The sequence below is a fragment of the Saccopteryx leptura genome, chromosome 1 (genome assembly GCF_036850995.1).
Source record: "Saccopteryx leptura isolate mSacLep1 chromosome 1, mSacLep1_pri_phased_curated, whole genome shotgun sequence".
Taxonomy (NCBI): Eukaryota; Metazoa; Chordata; class Mammalia; order Chiroptera; family Emballonuridae; genus Saccopteryx; species Saccopteryx leptura.
This window is the reverse complement of record NC_089503.1, coordinates 266,551,670-266,573,535: the sequence shown is the minus strand read 5'-3', so window position 1 is coordinate 266,573,535 and position 21,866 is coordinate 266,551,670. Positions and strand designations below refer to the sequence as shown.

General features: G+C 42.7%; 1 protein-coding gene across 2 annotated transcripts in view; it reads right to left on the bottom strand.

The window, feature by feature from the left end:
- The window catches only part of DOCK5 (dedicator of cytokinesis 5), a 221,829-nt gene that overhangs the window by 84,209 nt on the left and 115,754 nt on the right, over positions 1 to 21,866 (bottom strand). For both annotated transcript variants that reach the window (XM_066351933.1, XM_066351942.1), the window contains exons 13-20: positions 20,610 to 20,735; positions 15,230 to 15,354; positions 13,245 to 13,343; positions 11,918 to 11,990; positions 10,563 to 10,666; positions 9,434 to 9,617; positions 665 to 762; positions 342 to 431 (exon numbers count right to left, since the gene is read on the bottom strand). In XM_066351933.1, the coding sequence (XP_066208030.1) occupies positions 342 to 431; positions 665 to 762; positions 9,434 to 9,617; positions 10,563 to 10,666; positions 11,918 to 11,990; positions 13,245 to 13,343; positions 15,230 to 15,354; positions 20,610 to 20,735 (899 nt within the window). The remainder of the gene's footprint in view (positions 1 to 341; positions 432 to 664; positions 763 to 9,433; positions 9,618 to 10,562; positions 10,667 to 11,917; positions 11,991 to 13,244; positions 13,344 to 15,229; positions 15,355 to 20,609; positions 20,736 to 21,866) is intronic.

The window sequence follows — 21,866 nt, the reverse complement described above, 5'->3', positions numbered from 1 at the left end:
CTGCAAGTTTCTCTGTTAATGGTTTCTCCTGGTTTATGACCAGACAGCTTTAAGGTGAGTTAAAGTGATTCCTGACTTGTAATGTAACATAACCTTGTTTTCCCTATAAGTCACCACACCAGAATGGAAATCTAAAAACAGAGGAACTACAAGAAAGAAAAGCTTTGACAATAAGTTAAATGTATCTCAATTTACCTCCAGAAATTCAGCACCAAGAAACAGTCAAGACAGTTGTATACACATACTAGTGCAGGTGGTTACTAATAACAATTACTTATAATAGTGACAGAACAAAAACCAGCCGTGGAGAGCACAGCACTAGTTGATGTGTAACTGCTTACCAGGGCGTCAAACACAAGGAAGTCATATGTCTCACTGTCTGACATCTCCATCATTATGTTAAAAAGTGCATCAAGTGTATCCTGCAAAAACTGAAGGAGAAACAGAGAGGTTATTTGGTGCTTTCCATTCAACTCCACACTGTAGAAATTTGGGGATCATTGGGTTTAAACAGCTTAAGTTTAAAAATAGCATCTTCTTAAAAATTACATGCTTGCTTCCCAATGTAGATAACAAGCTTTCTACTCACAATGAAAGGTTTAATGCAAGATGTTCAAGTAATGAGACAGTGGGTATATCTCTAAGTATGAATGTATAAACATACCTTAACAATCTCTCCTCCATCCACCTCCATTAACTTCTTTAAGTTATGCTTAATGTTCTGGGAGTTCGAACGCCAATTTAACAAGCCTAAAAGGTCAACTAGGAGAAACAACCACAAACCAGAAATATTAGACACTGATTAGAAAGAGTAGCCCAGACCATTTCAGGACATAGCTACAGAACTCCCTAGAAAAGACAACTGCTCTTACTGGTGACAATATCTCATAAATTTTTTTCTTTCTTTTTTTTCTCTTCTTTTTCCAAGTGAGAGGAGATACAGAGAGGCAGACTGCCATATCTGCCCCTACTGGAAACCACCTGGCAACCCGTTTGGAGCTGATGCTCTGCCCATCTGGGGCCATGCTCACAACCGAGCTATTTTTAGCACCTGAAGTGGATACTCCATGGAGCTATCCTCAGCACCCGGGGCTAATGCACTCAAACCAATTGAGCCACGGCTGTGGGAGGGAGGGAGGGAGGGAGGGAGAGAGAGAGAGAGAGAGAGAAAGAGAGAAAGAGAGAGAGAAAAAAAGAAGAAAGAAAGAAAGAAAGAAAGAAAGAAAGAAAGAAAGAAAGAAAGAAAGAAAGAAAAGGGGGAGTAGGAGGGGTGGAGAAGCAGATAGTTGCTTCTCCTATGTACTCTGACCGGGAAATAGAACCTGGGACATCCACAAGCCAGGACAATGCTCTACCACTGAGCCAACCGGCGAGGGCCCCTTATGTATTCTTTTAATTTACTGTGTCTTATCTAAATCGGAGAAAAACCTTGTGGTCTTTTTTCATTTTTCAAAGAAAAAAAAATTAACCACTAACATTCATGAACCCAAAACGATACCCGAGTAGAATTCATATTTTGCAAATAATGACATCCCAGCCACATAGCTGATGCTTAATACACTCTTCAGTAACCTTCCTGCCTCTAATTTGCCACACTGCTTAATTTCTCCCTTGCCGCTATGTGTGTCTTGGTGCATTTAAAGGGAAAAAGGAACTTATGCCCATGTATTAATTCATTTAAACATCATGTCCATACTGTGGAGCAGATTTTAGTTTTTCCATTTCTGAGATGAGGAAACTAAGGCTTTGGGAAATTGAACTCCTTATCTTAAGTCAAACAACTGCCAGGGAGTGGTGGGAATGGAATTGAATTATATATTTATCTGATTCCAAAACGTCATGTCCTTACTCTGACATACTGCCTCCCCAGAGTTCTGAAAAGAAACAAACAATTCAGATAAGATGCTATCTCAAAGGAAGGCAGAACAGACACAAGGCACTTAGGGCAAGTCCAGGACAAGAATATTGAGATGACTTTGCATTTTAAATGTAGACTTTGAACCTATAAGCCACTTCTACCTTTAATGCATGTAGAGCTACTAAAGTGTCACAGAGAAATATAGCAGGCATCTGGATTGTTGGTACTTTATAATTTTGTTTAGTCCATCATTATTACTATTAACAGAGCTTTTGTAAAAACAACTTTGGATAACATTATGGACTTGTATATGTGTGTGTGTGTGTGTGTACTTGGAAAACATATACTGTTCATTAGAATAATCAATATGATTCCCCATACATTTGTTTCATTGGCTTGCATATTGTTTAGACTTTTGGAAGTCTCCGAAACCCTGTGTCTAGAGACTCCACACTGTCAACAGAATAAAGTCCCAGCCATTCACAGAAGGCCCTTCTACCAGCCCCACTACCCACCATTCTCTTTCTATCCCTCAGCAGTCGGACAGACCAAGTCACTACCCCTATCACCATGGCAGGCTCTGAAATAGCTCCCTGTCTTTGTGTGTACGTATTCTTCTGCCCGAAATGCACTGAGACACTAGGTATTCTTTAAGCTCCTACTTCAACTTCAAGACCCATCTCAAACTTTATTTCCTCTGGGAAAAACTTCCCAATCATTCTCTGTTGTGGGCACTCCTTCCCACATCTACCTCTACATCTACTGTACATCATCTACACCTACATCATCTACATCTACATCTGCATCATCTACATCTGCATTATCTACATCTATGTCATCTGCACCTACATCATCTACATCTACATCTGCATCATCTACATCTGCATTATCTACATCTATGTCATCTGCACCTACATCATCTACATCTACATCTGCATCATCTACATCTGCATTATCTACATCTATGTCATCTGCACCTACATCATCTACATCTACTATCTACACTTACATCATCCACATCTACATCTGTATCACCTACATCTACATCATCTACACATGTATCATCTACATCTACATCATCTACATCTGCATCATCTACATCTGCATCATCTACATCTACATCTACGTCATCTACACCTACATCATCTACATCTGCATTATCTACATCTATGTCATCTGCATCTACATCTTCATCTACATCATCTACATCTACATCTATGTCATCTACACCTACATCATCTACATCTACATCTATGTCATCTACACCTACATCATCTACATCTACATCTATGTCATCTACATCTACATCATCTACATCTACATCTGCATCATCTACATCTGCATTACCTACATCTATGTCATCTGCATCTACATCTACATCTACATCATCTACACCTACATCATCTACATCTACATCTATGTCATCTACATCTACATCATCTACATCTACATCTGCATCATCTACATCTGCATTACCTACATCTATGTCATCTGCATCTACATCTACATCTACATCATCTACACCTACATCATCTACATCTACATCTATGTCATCTACACCTACATCATCTACATCTACATCTATGTCATCTACACCTACATCATCTACATCTACATCTATGTCATCTACATCTACATCTACATAAAAAATAATGAAGACACATTTGGTATCTCTACTCTTCCCATAAATTTGAGCCCCTTGAGGGCAGGAACTATATTGCTTTCATTCTTAATATACCTTACCATGCTGCTAGATATCTAGTAGGTGTTCAAAACATGCTCGTTGAAAGAATGAATGGATGGATGAAAAGAGATCTGATAGCCTTGAGGAAGCTGGTCATGTGCTCAATACCATTCTTCAATTTGTCCATTCATTTGTTCAGTACTTTATGATAGGTATTGTGCTAGACCAGTCCACTAGGCCCTGTCCACTTCCATCTTCCCATTTCTAGTTCTGAAACAGGCTAGTCAGTGGTACCACTTCATTTATCACTTCACTCATTGCTGCCTGAGAAGAAGGATTTGGATATTGCAGCCATCCAGCATATTTAAGCATCAATGAGCCCAGAGTTCACTCCCTAAAGGTATTTGCATGCCACATTGCTGCTCATGCTCAGGGTGCACTGGCATCTGGTGAATCATAGGTCTTGCGGCAAGAAAGGTGGTGGCATAGTGTTATGAAGACTGCCCTGGACTGACTGTGCTTCTGTGCTCCATACAGGTTGATGCATGTGGCTCGACCTAATTTTCATTGCTGCATATCCTTCCCCTAGTACAGATGCACCATAATTCTTTATTCATTCTACTGCCAGTAAACATTTGTGTTATTTCTAGAAGTGTTTTGCTATTGCAAACAATTCTGCTACGAACATGCTCATGTCTTCTGGTATCCAGGTGCAGTAGCTCTTCTGAGATAAAACTAAAGTGGAATTTCTGGATAATCAGGAGTGACCACCTTCAACTGTACTAGACAGTATCAAATGGCATCCAAAGCTCTCCTCATTTCTGTCTCCAAGAGAAGTAGGTAAGAATTCAGGATGCTCTAAATGAAAATCCCCAAATTTAGACTAGTGAATGCTTTTAGGAAAAGATTAGAAACCACAACATTGCCTGACCAGGTGGTGGCACAGTGGATAGAGCACTGGACTGGGATACAGAGGACTCAGGTTTGAGATCCTGAAGTCCCCGACTTGAGTGCAGGCTTACCAGCTTGAGTGTGAGGTCTCTGGCTTGAGTGTGGGACCATAGACATAACTCCATGGTCATTGGCTTCAGCCCAAAGGACATTGGCTTGAAGCCCAAGGTTGTTGGCTTGAGCTCAAGGTGGCTAGCTTGAGCAAAGGGTCACTTGCTCTGCCGCATCCCCCGGTCAGGTACATATGAGAAAGCAATCAATGAACAAGCAATCATGAACAACTAAGATGCCGCAATGAAGAATTGATGCTTCTCATCTCCAGACCCAAGACCACCACTTACGCTCTCAGACAAAATATTTTAGCACTTTCCTCAATTTTCTGATCAGTAAATAGGTTGACAACGGCAATCCTGTGTCTTCATGTGCTGGAGTCTGGACTGCTGTGAATGGCCTGGCTTGGCACAGGGCCTCACACTTGCAGGAACTTGAGCTCCCTTCTCCCTTTCCTGGAACAACAAATCTATTCTCACCCTCATCTGGGCCAAGCAACAAACGATCCCGTGTAAACCAGTCTGTTCTTGTTTTGAAAAAATTAATAAAGAGTCTACAAACTCTGTCACAAGGGCCAGAGGCTTTTAACCTTTTGAGTCTAAATGGTCCCTCTCAGGCCACGGAGATCACAGTTGATCACCTTTGATCACAGTTTCTGTGAAAGAATGGCCACCCTCCAGACCTAGAAATGCCCTCAGAGACAGATGGCTCCTTAATGTCCTCCAGCCGCTTCTTTTTCAGAATAAATTATATCGCTTCTTTATCATTTACATTCAATCAGAGGAAAGCAATTACAGGAACAAGCCACAGTTACTGTCTGTCACTATGAACGCCCTGCTTTCTCTGACGCTCATGATGTGTGCTGGTCTCCCATCTGTCTTGGATCTGTCCCCTCTCCTACCCCACCCACTGATGGAAGTCACTGCTCTCTGCTTTAGATCAATTTATCTTCTTGGGGAGAGGATATTATTTAAGATATATTTTTTTTGGTATGTTAGGGTAATTTTTTTTGAAATCTAAACACGAGGAATAAGATGAGAACAAAGGAAAAAGTATAGTTCCACCGGATGAACTTTGCGCGATGGTGGAGACCCCCAAGTCCCAGCCACACGAAACCACGTGGCACTTGAAATGAGAGTAGTGGAGTGAAGGAGCTGAGTTCAGAACCTTATTTACTTTTAATTAATTTAAATTTCACAAGCTACCCATGGCTGGTGGCTACTGGCTAGTGGCTGTGGCGGTCACAGCCGTGCCACACAGGTTTAGGACATTGAGGAGATGAGCAATGTAGACACCAGCAGGTCAGATGTTGGAGTACGGCTACCTGGCAGTAAGCTTCCTAAATTTATGATGTAGAGATAATAAGCAACATAACAATATGGTTATCTCTATCAGAAATTCCTTTTGCTTTGCATTAGGAGTTCATTTTCAAGCTCTTATTACTTGTTTTCTTTGAACTCTGGTGTCTGGGAAGGACAATTTACTAGATGGTGGATAAATGCTCTCCCTCTTGAGGACCCTTGATAGCCCCAGAAGTACATAATGCTTTTACACAGTCTACTACCATACAGAAAAAATAACTGTGACATTTCATAGTTTAAAATTTGGCAAATACTAAAAAGAACAACAACAACAAAAGAACTATCCAAACTTATAAAGTTACTCGTTTTAGTCTTTTTCTATGTACATCATAATAATGGTGATGATAGTAATTAACAATAGTTAATACTCGTATAGTGTTTACAAGGAGCTAGATACTGTTGGTTTGAAATATATACTATTATAACTTCCATTTTAAAGATGAGGAAACCACGTCACAGAGAAATCAAGTGATTTCTCTAAGATGAAAAAGCTAGTAAGTGGCAGAGCGGGGATTTGAACCCAGGCAGCTGGCTCCAACTGTTCTCATGTATTTAAACAAAATTGAGATTTTACCCAACATAGTTTAAAATTTTTTTATGTTTTTGATTATGTTTTGAAATTTATATGGCATTTAATTACACTATATACATAATAAAACTGATTCCAAGTATTGGACATTTAGATTGTTTCCAATATTTCCTTTTATAAATAATAGTGAAACATCTTTATACATTAATCTTTGTGCACATCTCTCACTGTTGACTAGAGTTCAAATTCTAGGGTCAAATTTTTGAGTCAAGGGTCTTCTATAAATATTGTACATTTCACCTTGTATCAGTAGGCTATATTATATTTACTTTTTTTTTTTTTACAGAGACAGAGAGAGAGTCAGAGAGAGGGATAGACAGGGACAGACAGACAGAAACGGAGAGATGAGAAGCATCAATCATTAGTTTTTCATTGTGCATGGCAACACCTTGATTGTTCATTGATTGCCTTCTCAAACGTGCCTTGACCATGGGCCTTCAGCAGACCGAGTAACCCCTTGCTCAAGCCAGTGACCTTGGGCTCAAGCTGGTGAGCTTTTTGCTCAAACCAGATGAGCCCGCGCTCAAGCTGGCGACCTTAGGGTCTCGAACCTGGGTCTTCCGCATCCCAGTCTGATGCTCTATCCACTGCACCACCGCCCGGTCAGGCTATATTTACTTTTTACCTAACAAGAATTATACCACTGATACAAGTTTGTAATGTCTGCTGTTTAGTTCAGAAAGTTTTCTATTTTAAATTTTTGTTTTATTCTTAATCAACAGACTTTTTAAAAAAGTTATGTATTGATTTGAGAGAAAGAAACAGAAACACCCATCTGTTTCTGTATGTGCCCTGACCACGGATAGAACCAACAACCTTTGCACATCGGGATGACATTTTAACCGAGTTATCTGGCCAGGGCTCAATGGACTTTTTTTGAGTAGTCTGAGCTTCACAGAAAAATTAAGCAGAAAGTACAGAGTTCCCACATATGCCTTCACTGCTCCCCAGTTTCCTATTGCTATCTTACATTAGTGTGGTACATTTGTCACAATGTAGCTTAATAACTAACGTGCATAGTTTCTGTTAGCGTTCACTCAGTGTAGGACAGTCTGTGGGGTTTTTTTTTGTTTGTTTTGTTTTTTTTTGCATTTTTCTGAAGCTGGAAACGGGGAGAGACAGTCAGACAAACTCCCGCATGCGCCTGACCGGGATCCACCCGGCACGCCCACCAGGGGCGACGCTTTGCCCACCAGGGGGCGATGCTCTGCCCATCCTGGGCGTCACTATGTTGCGACCAGAGCCACTCCAGCGCCTGGGGCAGAGGCCAAGGAGCCATCCCCAGCGCCCGGGCCATCTTTGCTCCAATGGAGCCTCGGCTGCAGGAAGGGAAGAGAGAGACAGAGAGGAAGGAGAGGGGGAGGGGTGGAGAAGCAGATGGGCACTTCTCCTGTGTGCCCTGGCCGGGAATTGAACCCGGGACTTCCGCACGCCAGGCCGACGCTCTACCACTGAGCCAACCGGCCAGGGCCCAGTCTGTGGGTTTTGACAAATGTATAACATGAGTCCACTACAGTATCATACAATACAGATTTTCTGCTCAAAAACCTGGTGTTCTGCCTAATCATCTCTCCATCTCTTCACAGATCTTTATATTGTCACCATAGTTTTGCATTTTTTTCTGGCTTATTTTTTTTGGTGAATGTGCTTTTACCTTCCATAGATACATATCAGCTTTGAACTTCACTCTTTAGTCTACATACTTGTCCAACTTGAAATATTATCCGTGTTCTCTAGCCAACTATGATTCATCATCAAGACAATATCAACGGCTTCTAAAAATAATCAACACCTGATCCTTGACTGTGCCTTATATCTAAACTGTTTTGTCTTAGTACTTCCCTAAGGCACAGCCTTTGCCAAGTACTGCAGCCAAACCTTCTAAGAGGCCAAAAGGAACTCATCTGCTATATAGCACAGGAATGATAGAATTTCTAAGGCAAGTCCCTTGATCAGCTAATTCCTGGCTATGTTCAGTAGGACTCCTTTTATAAGTTAAATGAATAAGAAGATTTATTGGCTATCAAATGCTATAATCTACATCAGAGAAGTTAAAACGATATTAGAGATTTCAAGGAAGAACAAGATGAAGCCCATTTTAACTACTCAGCCGATTTTATGGAAAAATCCCTGACTGCTTGGGAAAGAGGAGACTGTCTGAGGGACAGACGAAATCCTCAGAGAAAAGCGTCCTGCTCTCAGCCGTGCTCCTATGGGCAGGAGACTGATCATACTTCTCTGCCAGCATCTTCCCCCTTATGCCAGTATCTTGTTATGCATCTCATATAGGACGCACAAACAGAGTTCTTCATTGTCTTGAAGGAAAGAAACAGAAGCCTATCTAATTTTACATAAATTAAATCCTTAACTTCCTTTGTCCAGTATAGGGCCCCATTTTAACCCATTATTTGTATAGAGTTCATGATTTAAAGTGATATTTTCCCATAGGAAAAACCTGAAATTATGTTCATTTCAGTACATAAGCTACAAAACAGCAAATGATTAAATCAGTTATAAAGAATGTATAGCATAAATGCCAATTTACAGTAACTGTCAATATATTCATATACCAAAGCCTAAAGACTGCTACAATAGATGTCAGAACTAACATAACCTATATGTTCAGACTTCTTTTACTAAACACTGTCATAAAATCCAGAAAAGACACCTTAGTGGTTCCCATTAATAAAAGTATTTACAGGTTTGACAACAGTATAAAACACCACAATGCTTTTTATCCTGTTTGTAAAATGGACAACCAGAGCTTGGAAAGAACTTTAGCTATAGGACCAGAGCACCATGTGAAAAGCAGAACCCAAGTGCCAGCATCCCACTCAGAAGATGTGGCCCTGTAGAGTCCAGTCCTGAGTCTAACAAAGGCTCCCAGGAGGACTACGCAGGAAATCATTCTGGTTTGTCACTGCGGTCACCACACCTACCGTTCTGGGTGAGCTTGGTGGAGCAAATGAGGGTGGCGATCTGAAAGCTGTCTTTTGTGATGTCCTTGCCTGGGGTAAAGCTGGCCAGTGTTCTAGATGCCTGGAGCTCCTTCTCCTCCATCTCTACCTTGGTTCCAGGCAGTGTCAGGTAGAACTTAGCATCTTCCATTTTCTTGTTGTCTCCCTGAAAAGGCAGCGTGTCAGACAGCAAACAACGGGCACTGCCTCTTACATGCCAATGAAAACTGAGTCTCTCTCATGAACATGCACATATCTACATAAAAATGAAGTTCTATTAAATTAAAGCTAGACCCCGTCCGACTCTGAGACACTGTGAAACCTGCCCTGAGTTGGAGCCCATTGATAACTTCAACATTGAATGAAAATGGAGTAAGCTATGAGGGAGACTAACAATAGCTTCGGTCTGTCCTATATATATAAGGTGGGAGTTTCCTGAACCCCTAAATGGTTACAGTTGTATGTCATTGGGTTGACTGGGTTCACTGGAGAGAAGCAGCTTGCTGTGCCTTCCAAAACTATTTATGGGCTAGTAATAGCTCTTAAGGAAAACATGGATCAGGTAGATGCATCTCAAAAGAGCTGCCAACTCTGTGACACTGCTGGGTGAGTGAGAGCTGTGGCATCTGCTGTCTAAAGTCTCAGTGGCTGCGACTGCTCAGCAGCAGGCAGAGGACAGACCTGCCAGGGGAGGAGACGAGACCTGAGAGCAGAGAAATGGGGCCTGGTGCAGGCTGATAGGAAACCACATCCTACCACACCCCGCACACTCCCACGCAGCCCAGCAGAGTGACTTCCCCCACCCCGTGCAGGGGGACGCAAAGTGGAGGAGGCAGAGGGAAGAGGGCGGCCCTGAATGTCCACTGCCATGGCACACCGTGTGCAGGACAGGAAACTAAGCACACAACTCACTCCTCCCAGAGGGAGAGGGGAGACCATGCTGCCGGTGGGACGCAGCCGTCTAGGTTTCTAGACCTCAAGGGGCAAACCTGCAGCTCTAGAGAAGTTTCTGATGTTACTACATGGGAATCTGAGAGGAAACTTCAGAACCAGTTTCAGAAGGAGTGACTATTTCCTCATCCATTTTCTGTGCCCCCTGTGCTCGCACCACCTTGTAAACCACCAGGTTGTGCCTCCCGTCCTGCAGGGTGGTGCCATCTGGGTTCATCAGCTTCACGAAGGCCACCCCAAACGGTCGCTCTGATTTATCTCTGGCTGAAAAGACAGAAACATGTTTCTGAGCAGTGCAGAGAGATGATCAGAAAGCATTTAGCTGTGATGTCTGACTTCACTTTCATGACAAGGCTCCAGCCCGTCAGGACCTAGACTACAGAGGTGTCAGCCATGTGAACTTGGCCAAGCATTTAAGCTCTCTGTGCTCATTTTCTTTATATAAAAATGTAGGTAAAAGCAGTGTGTGCTTTATCAGATCACTGTGGATCTAAACAAAATGGTGTGTAAATAGAGCTTCTGATACAAACCAAGGCTTGGTACACGTTAGCTTCATATTATGCAGAGATCTATAAAACGGCTAATATTCAGCTATTTGATAATAACCGACAAAGTGGCAATTTCACATCATTCTACCTAATGGTTTGCTCCCCCTGCTCCTGCTTCAGCCCTCCTGGGCTCACTCTGGTTCTCAGACACTTTTCTCCACTGTTGCCTTTGGCCGAGCTACCTTCTCCACACCTTCAAGTCTCACTAAGATGTAGGAAATCGTAGTGGGTCCCCAGACAGGGAGAGGTGCTGGCTCCGTGTCCCCTTACATCCTTGTCAGCTGCTGTGGACCCTGTCCCTGTTCTGGTCCCAGGTTTTTCTGCTCATCTTCCTCACAAGAGCACAGGTGTTTTTGGGAGGCTTGGCTGCGTCCCGTTTGCTGTGACACGCCCAGGCTGCCTGCAGTATGCTACGTGGATGCGTCTGGGACACTTGGCTTGAAATAAAAAGTAGCATTTTTATGCACACATTTGCAGAAATTTTATGATTGACCTGAAAACAATCAATTTTCTCCTCTGTTCTTACTTTGGGGTGGCCACTTTGGTATCTGTAATCTAAAACTTAAAATGAGAAAATAGTAATTTGGGGAGATAAGAGATTAAACAGTTTCATTATTAAATAATTTTCTTGCTCAGGACTTTTCAGCAACATGCAGTGTAAACGTTAAGAGGGAGACATACCCTATTCCCATTTGACTGTAAAACCCTTCCGTCATGGGGCGTCTGTTAGCATCTTATAAAAATTTAGTATTCACAGAATGCATCTTGCAGAAATTCTGATGCAGAGTAACAACACAGATCTTGACAGCCCAAATTCCTATTTTCTGATTTCCTTAGCACTAGTGAGTTCTGCAGGAAAGATGCCAGTTATCCGGTTTCCCTGTGCCTTGTTCTGCAGACTCACCGAGGCCCTGCTGAGCACGAACGAGCGTCTGACTGTGGAGGACTGTGCCCTCCTCATACTCACATTCCTGAGATGATCGGTGTCGAAAAGTAAACCTTATGTGGCAGCGAGCCACCTCTTCTATAGCGATGGATACCTGTGTGACAACAAGAAATCAACAGTGTACCTATGACTCTGTACTCGCAGCTCATCCTGCAGAATGAGGCTCATCTGTAGACTCTTGTCACAGACTAACTCCTATAGACTGAGTTTGGCAGAAGGTTTCATTCAAAGGAGATTTAGCTATTTTCAAGCCAAAAGGCTCCTGGGAGAAGATCGCTATTGTTGTTTGTTGGAGATGTTACAAGTTTCTAGTATTTTCTCAGGTGTGAACAGAGAATACATCAGAGGACAAAGATCAGCACTTTGGGGTTCCTACACGACCTTTCAGGTGTGTATTTATATGGTAATAACACGGGTCTGTAATTGAAGGAAAAGACACGTACAGGGGACAAGAAAACTTTTGCTGCATATATAAAGATGGAGGACAGGAAAAAGAGAAGTAGGAGGTAATGAAAAGAGCGAGAATTTTTGGCAAACAGTGAAATAAATCCTGGTAGGTTTATATGATGGAATACTATGCAAATAGCTAAAAAACAGATTTCTGAATAACTTGAATGCTTCGAGATATGTCATTTTAAAAAGCACAATGTAAATTTGTATAAACAGCACAATTCAAAACACCTGAAGTGTACAAAGTTGTGGACAACGGTTCCTTTGGCATTGAGATATTAATGCAGATGTGTATTTTCTCAGTTTTCTATGGAGAGCTCAGAAAAACTGACAGACACAGAGGATGGTGCTCGGGATTCAGGAGTGTCTCCGATTAGGCTGTGACACTAAATAGCTACAGGGTCTTGGAAGTCACTTCTCTGCGTCTTGGGCACTTAATCAGAAAGGACATTTCAGCACTGAATGTTTTATTCACAGGGCTATCAAGAGGCTCACATGAGTTAGCTGATCTGAAAACCACTTTGAAATTTGTAATTCACATATTTAAGTTGAAAAAAGGCCGAGAAAACTTGATTAGAAGCCACATAGAAAAAGAAATGTTAGGCAACTGTTTGCAGCGTGTAAAAATTTCCATTTGGTTTTGGATCGTTTTGGTAGCCTATTATGTCATCACAACTCGTTTCTCTGTTCAAGTTTCTACACATTAATGAATGAGAATATCATTTAAGAAATCTGAATTTCTTAAATACTGTGATAAAAAGAACTGTAATTATCGGTTCATCTCTCATTGTACACCATAGGCAACCTATCTAAAACTTCAGGATAAAAGTAGAAATGATTTGTAGGTCAAAAGAAAATCTAAACAAGGTTAAATATAAGACAGGAGTTACGTTCTCACCTTGACGGTCTCATACCAACAGGGCTGTTTTACTTGGTAGTAGACTACTGACTTGTACTCTGAAATGCCTTCATACCCAGCGCCTGGATGAATTGCTTTCTTTAGATGGAGAGAAAAAACAGGAGGGGATACTATTATCTACAACAATAAAAGTACCCCCCATACCACATATGCACCCATTGCTCATCACATGGCCAGCACACACCTGATGTTGGCGTCCATACGCTGATTACGTTTGGGGGATGAAGAGTGGAGTAGAATGAATTTCTACAACTTTACCTGAGGGCGTAAGTGTGGTAACTGCTCAGGGACACAGCATCACCCTAACACCCCTCTTTGCTGCAGCCATAGATTCTCTTTCTCTCCTCTCTTAGGGAGCAGGGCCTAGTTAGTGAACCAGAGCTGTGGCATGTACGCCAGCATGCCTCTGGGTGAGGTCCTGTCCTCACTCTGCTTTACAGACCTGGTGGACAGGTACAGCACATTCACTGAAACTCAGGCTGAGTCTTTGCCTGGCAACACACCACTTGTGTAGTAAAGCCAGACCTCAATGGCGACATGTTCAAGCTGGTCAGCAAAGCCATGAAATGACCAACCAGAGCTGTGGCATGTACGCCAGCATGCCTCTGGGTGAGGTCCTGTCCTCACTCTGCTTTACAGACCTGGTGGACAGGTACAGCACATTCACTGAAACTCAGGCTGAGTCTTTGCCTGGCAACACACCACTTGTGTAGTAAAGCCAGACCTCAATGGCGACATGTTCAAGCTGGTCAGCAAAGCCATGAAATGACCAACTAGGAGAAGATGTGTACTTGAACTCACAGGCATGAGACTCTATCAACAACACAACCAAATCACTCCCATATCAGGGCCCATAGCATTCTGGTTGCCCCATGACACAGAGCACTACTTGACTTATTCACCTATTTCCTTTGAAGATGATAATACCCCAGTGGCAGGTTGTGTTACCCACTGTTCCCTCAGGTGGCTATGCACTGAGGCCCACAGTGCGCTGAGGAAATGGATGGAGAACTTTGCCTGGATTCCACAGCAGGTAACTACGGCTCGTACGTGAAAAGCCCGTGTCAGCTGACAGTGGAAACCTCTTGCCTGTATCCTCCTCTTGGCTGTCAGAATCAAGATCTACTTACTTCTCCCTGTGGACACTTGGAGGGACCCTGCATGGGGAGTCACGATTCCTGGATTCACTCCTAACTCCACTGTAACTTCTGTGTTTCCCTGAAAAAAAATAACTTCTTCTCTCTGGGTGGCAGGTTCCCGATTATTAAAACGAACAGACTGTGGGAGATGACCTCGAACCAAGAGGCTTCCACTTGACAGCTCTCTGGTGGGCGCATGTCCTCTGGCTCTGCTCACCGGGTGGGGACATGTGCCCCTTCACTCCAGCCTCAGAAACTTCACAGGCTCAAAAGTGGCTAATTAGTTGTTTTTTTTTTAATTGAAAGGAGGTTGAGATAGAGAGACAGACTCCCGCATGTGCCCTGACTGGGATCTACCTGACAACCCCTGTCTGGGGCTGATGCTCTGCCCATCTGAGAGCATGATTGCAACTGAACTATTTTTAGTGCCTGAGATGGAGGCTCCATGAAGCCATCCTCAGAGAGAAAGGGGAGAGTGGGGGAGAAGCAGATGGTTGTCTCTCATGTGTGTCTTGACCGGAAATCGATCGTAAGTAAATAGTTTGAAAATGATAAAGAACGTCTATATCAGAAGTGTACACATGAAATCATTAGTGGCTGGAGATATTTCTTATTTCTTAGTCCAGGAGAAAAATAAAACTAAGAATCTAAATTTCTTGTTAAAACTGGTCATGGCTAATCACTAATGTAACAAGTTTCATATTTTTTCTTTATATAAAACCAAATGCACACTGATGTGGCAAACAGTCAACATCAGGCCCAAAGTCCCCGGTGATTGTAAGGAAGTGTGTGGCAGTGTTGGCATTTCTGGGCCATGGTGCTCACCTCCAAGGCACTGCCCGCCTCGTCGTGCACAGACATGGTCACCTCCACATTCTTTGGTGTCTTCTTTTTCCCTTTGTCAAACTCCCCATGGATCAGGGTGACATAAATATCATTTCGAACATCTCCTGTAACATGACAACCCATCCTGAGACTGGTGCTAGGAGAAGTCACTTTGAACTTTTGGGATGTAATAAGATAAACTATAAGTAAGCACAGAAAAGGCAGCTCTGACATTCAAGTGAATAGCTCACTCATATAAATAGCACTTTCTATAGTTTGTTCTCTTTAGCTTCCCCTCCTCCACCTTCCTATATGTACCAAGTGTCTCCAAAGTGCAGTTTTATTCAATTTAATAATTGCTGTCTAACAATAAGTACACAATATATACATGTATTTTTCTTAAATGAGAAGAGGGGAGGCAGAGAGTCAGACTCTCACACGCGCCTCGACCAGGATCCACCCCGCATGCCCACTAGTTGGTGATACTCTGCCCATCTGGGGCCACTGTTTCGTTGCTGGACAAGAGGGCTGTTGGAGCCCTGAGGCGAGGCCATGGAACCATCCTCAGAGTCTGGGGCCAACTTGCTCCAACCGAGCCATGGTTGCAGGAGAGGAAGAGAGAGAGAGAGAGAGAAAGAGAGAGAGAGAAGAAAGAAGGGGAGGGGTAGAGAAGCAGATGGTCACTTCACCTGTGTGCCCTGATTGGGAATTGAACCTGGGACATCCACACACTGGGCCGACACTCTACCACTGAGCCAACTGGCCAGGGCCCACAATATATTTTATTAGGTTATAGTGGCAGAATTTTTCAATAATGCCTTGGAGAGTGTGATATTTTAATGCTTCTGAAAATAATGAAGGCTCATATTTGCTGAGTGATTACTACGTGCTAGGCACTGTCCAAAGTGTCTTCTATGCAATAATTTATTTATTCCATCTAACAACCTGATGAGACAGGCACTATTTCTGTAAGCCTATCAAATACTTCATTTACTTAAATCAAATTAATTATTTTTATTGATATCAGAATAATTTCTACTTGTCATTATTTTGGCTAACCAGCACAAAAATTTTAAAAAGAATGAATTAGTAAGTGTGTAGCCCTCCATAGTAAAGGAAAAATGTAAATGCTGTTTACACATAAAGGACACCTGGAATGAATGACAGGCAGAAGACTGCATGGAAGACTCGGTATCATCAAACAGACCCCAAATCTGCACCATGTTAAATGGCAGCCCAGGGTGACAAGTGAAATCTTAGAGCACTACAATAAAACAGGGGCGTATTTAGAACACATTGTTCTCATTGCTTATCTGACTGAAAAAATATAAAGATGTTGCCCACAACTGGGGAGAGTGAAGAAAAAGGGGCTTATTCTCATATTGCAGTTTGAAACTTAATTGATATCATCTTTGTCAATGGAGAAATGGAGAATTTGTATCAAAAGCCTTAACTGGCACAGTAACTTCACTGGTAACATTTGTTGAAAAGTATTAAGTATGTGGGCAATGATTAACTATAAGGATAGTCATTGTGATACTGTTTATGAAAGTGAAAATGTGGAAACTCTCCTCAATTTCCAACCACTGACAGCTAGTAGAATGCCTGACAGCACAATCAGGTGAGATTAACATGTAGAATACTGACTGAGCAACCTACCTACTCTACAGCAAACTCCATACTAAGTGCCTGGGAGATGATGGTGACCACGCCCAGCTCAGTCTAACACAGCTCATGCTCTGGTGGGGAAGAGAAGCATTATCAGATAATCACAGGATGAAATGCAACACCACGAAAGAGGCAACAGGCCAGGCTCTGTGAAAGCATTACCCTAAGTTCCAACCTTGTCTGGAGGGTATGGGCATCCTTCATTTGAGCTGATTTGGAGGAATGAGAGTAAGAGGGAGGGACAGCAGCATGTGCAAAGGCCCAGAGGTAGCAGACATATGAGAAAGTGTTCATAGTGGCAGGGGTGGGGTGGGGTGGGGTGAGGTGCGGGTGGGGTCTGCTGTGAGATGAGGCTACAAAGACAGACAAGAGACAAGTCTCCTTAAGCTTGCAGGCTAAACTAAGAATTTGTGCCTTCATCCTAAACATAAAGTCATCAAAAAGTGTTTGGCACGGGAGGAGTGGGATGAAATCAGGCAGGCTTTCATACAAGCTCCACACACGCTACAGTGTAGAGAAGAGGAAATAAGGTCAGAGCAAGAGAAACAGGGAAACCCATTAGGAAGCAATGGCGCTTGTCCAGGGAAGAGAAGACAGTAGCTATGACTCAGGCAGTGGCAATGCAGATGGAGAGGAGGGTGTGGCCTTAAAAGGCCTTTTAAAGGTAAAACTAGCAGATCTGATTCATGAATTTTGAATGAGATATAAAGGAAAGAGAGGGGTCAAGGATGACTCAAGTTCCTTATTTGTGCTACTAGATGGATAGGGTGCATTCTCTTAAAACTCAACAGAAGGCCCAGGTGTGGGTGCACAGGGCTGCTAGTCCCTACAGGAATTCCTAGTAAGAACTAAAGCGAGGAGGAGAGGGACCCAGTCAGGGAACAGTACCTGCCAAAGTGCTGAGGCAGGAAGTATTAGATCTATGGTGACAGAGTTCAAGGGAGTGGTCCTGAGCGAGAAAGATGGATTTGGTGGCAACTAACACCCATGGGCCAAGTGTACAGATGAGATCACCATGGGAAAAGAATACAGATGAGAAGCCCATGGGGGCCTTCATGAGCTGAACTGTGTCCCCCTCAATTTTTATGTTGAAGTCTCAACCCTCAGCACCTCAAAATGTGGCTGTATTTGGAGATAGGCCCTCCAAAGAGGCAACTGAGGTAAAACGAGGTCATATATTGGGCCCTACTCCAGTAAAACTGGTGTCCTTATTAGAAGATATTGGGACACAGATAACACACGAGGGTGTGACCATATGAGGACACAAGGAGAAGGTGGCCATAGCAAGCCATGGAGAGAGACCTCAGGAGGAACCAAACCAGCAACACTTTCCTCTGGGACTCAGCCGCTAGAGCTGTGAGAAGATAAATTTGTGTTGTTGCAGCTGCTCAGCGCTGGTACTTTGTGGTGGCGGTCCGCGCACACTCACACAGGGCACAGAACCAAACAGTGAGGAAAGCTTGCAGCTACAGGTGAGGTGGGAGACAACCAGGTGGCAGAAGTCCTAGGAGAGGCCTCAGAGTAATGGAGAGAAAGAGAAGAGTGTGGGTCCCTGAAGACAAAGGGGGAGTATTTCAGGAAGAGAATGACCAACAGTGTCACATGTGGCAGAAAGACCAGAAACAATTATACTATCCTTTGAACTTTGTGACTCTGTGAACTTGGGTGATTCTGGCAACAGCCATTCAGAAGCACCTGGAGGGTGACTGGCAGGTGTAAACTCAGCGATAGAGTATAATCGCTCCCAACGGACTAGCTGTGCAGACAGAGCAGAGAGTGGGAGTGTCTTAGCTAGAGAGGAAAGTGTGGGAGCAAAGAGCTGAAGACTGATCTGAAGCAGGAAGCTGGTCTAAATGATGATGGGAGGAAGCTGCAAGGCGAGGGACTCAGGTCTACCTGGCCAATTACCAGAATCACCTGTGGAACCCTGTTCTTACAAACTAAATCAGGGTTTCTGGAAAAATCAGGGAATCTTTATTTATTATTATTATTTTTTTATTTTTTGGTATTTTTCTGAAGCTGGAAACAGGGAGAGATAGTCAGACAGACTCCCGCATGCGCCCGACCGGGATCCACCCAGCACGCCCACCAGGGGCGACGCTCTGCCCGCCAGGGGGCGATGCTCTGCCCCTCCGGGGCGTCGCTTTGCCGCGACCAGAGCCACTCTAGTGCCTGGAGCAGAGGCCAAGGAGCCATCCCCAGTGCCCGGGCCATCTTTGCTCCAATGGAGCCTTGGCTGCGGGAGGGGAAGAGAGAGACAGAGAGGAAGGAGGGGGGTGGGGTAGAGAAGCAGATGGGTGCTTCTCCTATGTGCCCTGGCCGGGAATCGAACCCGGGACTTCTACACGCCAGGCCGACGCTCTACCGCTGAGCCAACCGGCCAGGGCCAGGGAATCTTTATTTTAATGCTTCCCAGGTGATCCTGATTAGCTTATCCAAAGACTAGCAATTGGTAACCATTAGCTTAGATGATTGCCTTCTGGCAGTCTATGACCCAAACACCATTAATACCAAGAATCTTCCCAGCCAGATTTCAAAGAGAAATTCACTTTGTCCAAAAAATAAACTTCTCTACTGTTTTTTTTCCCCAGATTTCTATATTGCGGTAGCAATAAAACTGTCTTCCGATATAGGAATATTACCAATACCTTTTTTTTTAAATAACAAGACAAAACATTTTCTCAGAATGTTGATGAATGTGTACCAGGGTGAAATGTCTCTATCGAGTAAATGAAAAACTACCTTCTTTAATAAGAATAGTAATTTCCATTTTATAGCTCTCTATTCATTCTACAAATATTCTTTTAATCCCTGCTATATGCATACAATTTATGAGCCAACAAATTATTACTGCTCATTAATCTCCAAAAGGAGAAATAAGACCTTATATTACTTTAAAAGAACTGGAATTTTTATGTAATAAATAAGAGGTTGGTTTTCTAAACCTTTTTCTAGTATGGCAAAGATTATTTATTTATATGTTCTTTTTACCTATAAAATATATATAAAAATAAATATATCATATATTCATATTTTAATACTTATAACCATTCACTTTATATGTAATATTTATATAACATGATAAAATTACTATTTATTTTACTAATATGAAGAAATTAAGTGGTTAAATTTGTGAACAGGACAGAACACACATGCAGATCACCAATGTGGTGGCATATAAGATGACACCAAAACAAGAAACCGCAGAATGTTCATGTTCTTGTTCCTACAAATATGGGATAGCCAAGAACACAGATGGAGCTGAAGCCAAGGAAGCAGAGGGTCTGGCTCAGACTGAGCTGAATAGGCACCTTGCTGAGTTTCCCAGCAAGGAGCCCATGTGCTGGTGACATCATAGTGAGAAAAGATATGTGCAAAGGAAGCAGATTACTCTTGGGGCAGAGGACCTGCTACATTTAGTTCTACTTCACTATGGTCTAGTGAAGCATTTCAGATGGGTGTGTTCAGAACAGACAGGAAGATAGAGCCATCGGAGTTACATTCAGAAGAGTTTTCTTGGCCTTGCCCACTGGGTAGCTTTTTGAGGAACTGCATGTGACCTCATCTGCACCTCCCACGGTCCTGATAACCCTGAATGCAGGTAACTAAACAGAATGCACCTACATTGTTTCAACTGTGCTGTTAGAAGAAACCACCACGTGGAAGGAAGTCCTAGAGGAAGCAGAACAGGTGACTCAAGCAAAGTGTTTACCTGGAAGTACTATTTCAGGAAACCCCATTTTTCGGGCAATGGCTGTTGATCTATCCACCAAGTGTGAAAAATTCTTCTGAACTTGTGTAAGGTCACCTGGCAATAGCTTCAAGGACACCCAAAGTCCTTTAAATAAATAAAAGATAAACTTGAATGAACACATCAACACAGAGAAAATTATGCTGTATTGATATACAGATGCAGTATTATAGGATGAAAATTTTCCACCCATTAACTGATAATTTTAATGACATTCCATTAGGACCTCTTGGAGAATTTGACAGAGATATAAACATATGTTTTTGTTTTTTACAGAGACAGAGAGAGAGAGTCAAAGAGAGGGATAGACAGGAACGGAGAGAGATGAGAAGCATCAATCTTCATTTTTTCGATGTGACACTTTACTTGTTCATTGATTGCTTTCTCATATGTGCCTTGACCCTGTGGCTACAGCAGACCGAGTAACCCCTTGCTTGAGCCAGCGATTTTGGGTCCAAGCTGGTGAGCTTTGCTCAAACCAGATGAGCCCGCGCTCAAGCTGGCGACCTTGGGGTCCAGAACCTGGGTCCTCTGCATCCCAGTCCGACGCTCTATTCACTGTGCCACCACCTGGTCAGGCTAAACAAATGTTTATTTTGGGGGAAAAAAAGAGTAAAGAGAGCCCCTATCAGACACCAAAAAGCTGCAAAGCTATAGCAATGTATATTAGTGGTAAAAAAAAAATTTACATAAATCAATGGAAACAATAAAATTAAGTACTATAATATATTAAGTACTATATAATATATTAAGTACTATAATATAGAGCAATTTAATATATAGCAAAAGAGGCACAACAAATCATAAAAAAAATCAATTTCATAAGTGTGTTAGAATAATTTCCTGATACTTAGAACAAAATTTGTCTAATTTCTCAGCTCACATTTTCATTAAAATAAATTCCTAATATAAAAAAGGAGCCTGACCAAGCGGTGGGACAGTGGATAGAGCGTTGGACTGGGATGCGGAGGACCCAGGTTCGAGATCTTGAGGTTGCCAGCTTGAGCGTGGGCTCATCTGGTTTGAGCAAAAAGATCACCAGCTTGGACCCAAGGTCGCTGGCTGGAGCAAGGGGTTATTCGATCTGCTATAGCCCCCGGTCAAGGCAGATATGAGAAAGCAATCAATGAACAACTAAGGTGTCACAACGAAAAACTGATGATTGACGCTTCTCATCTCTCTCTGTTCTTGTCTGTCTGTCCCTGTCTATCCTTCTCT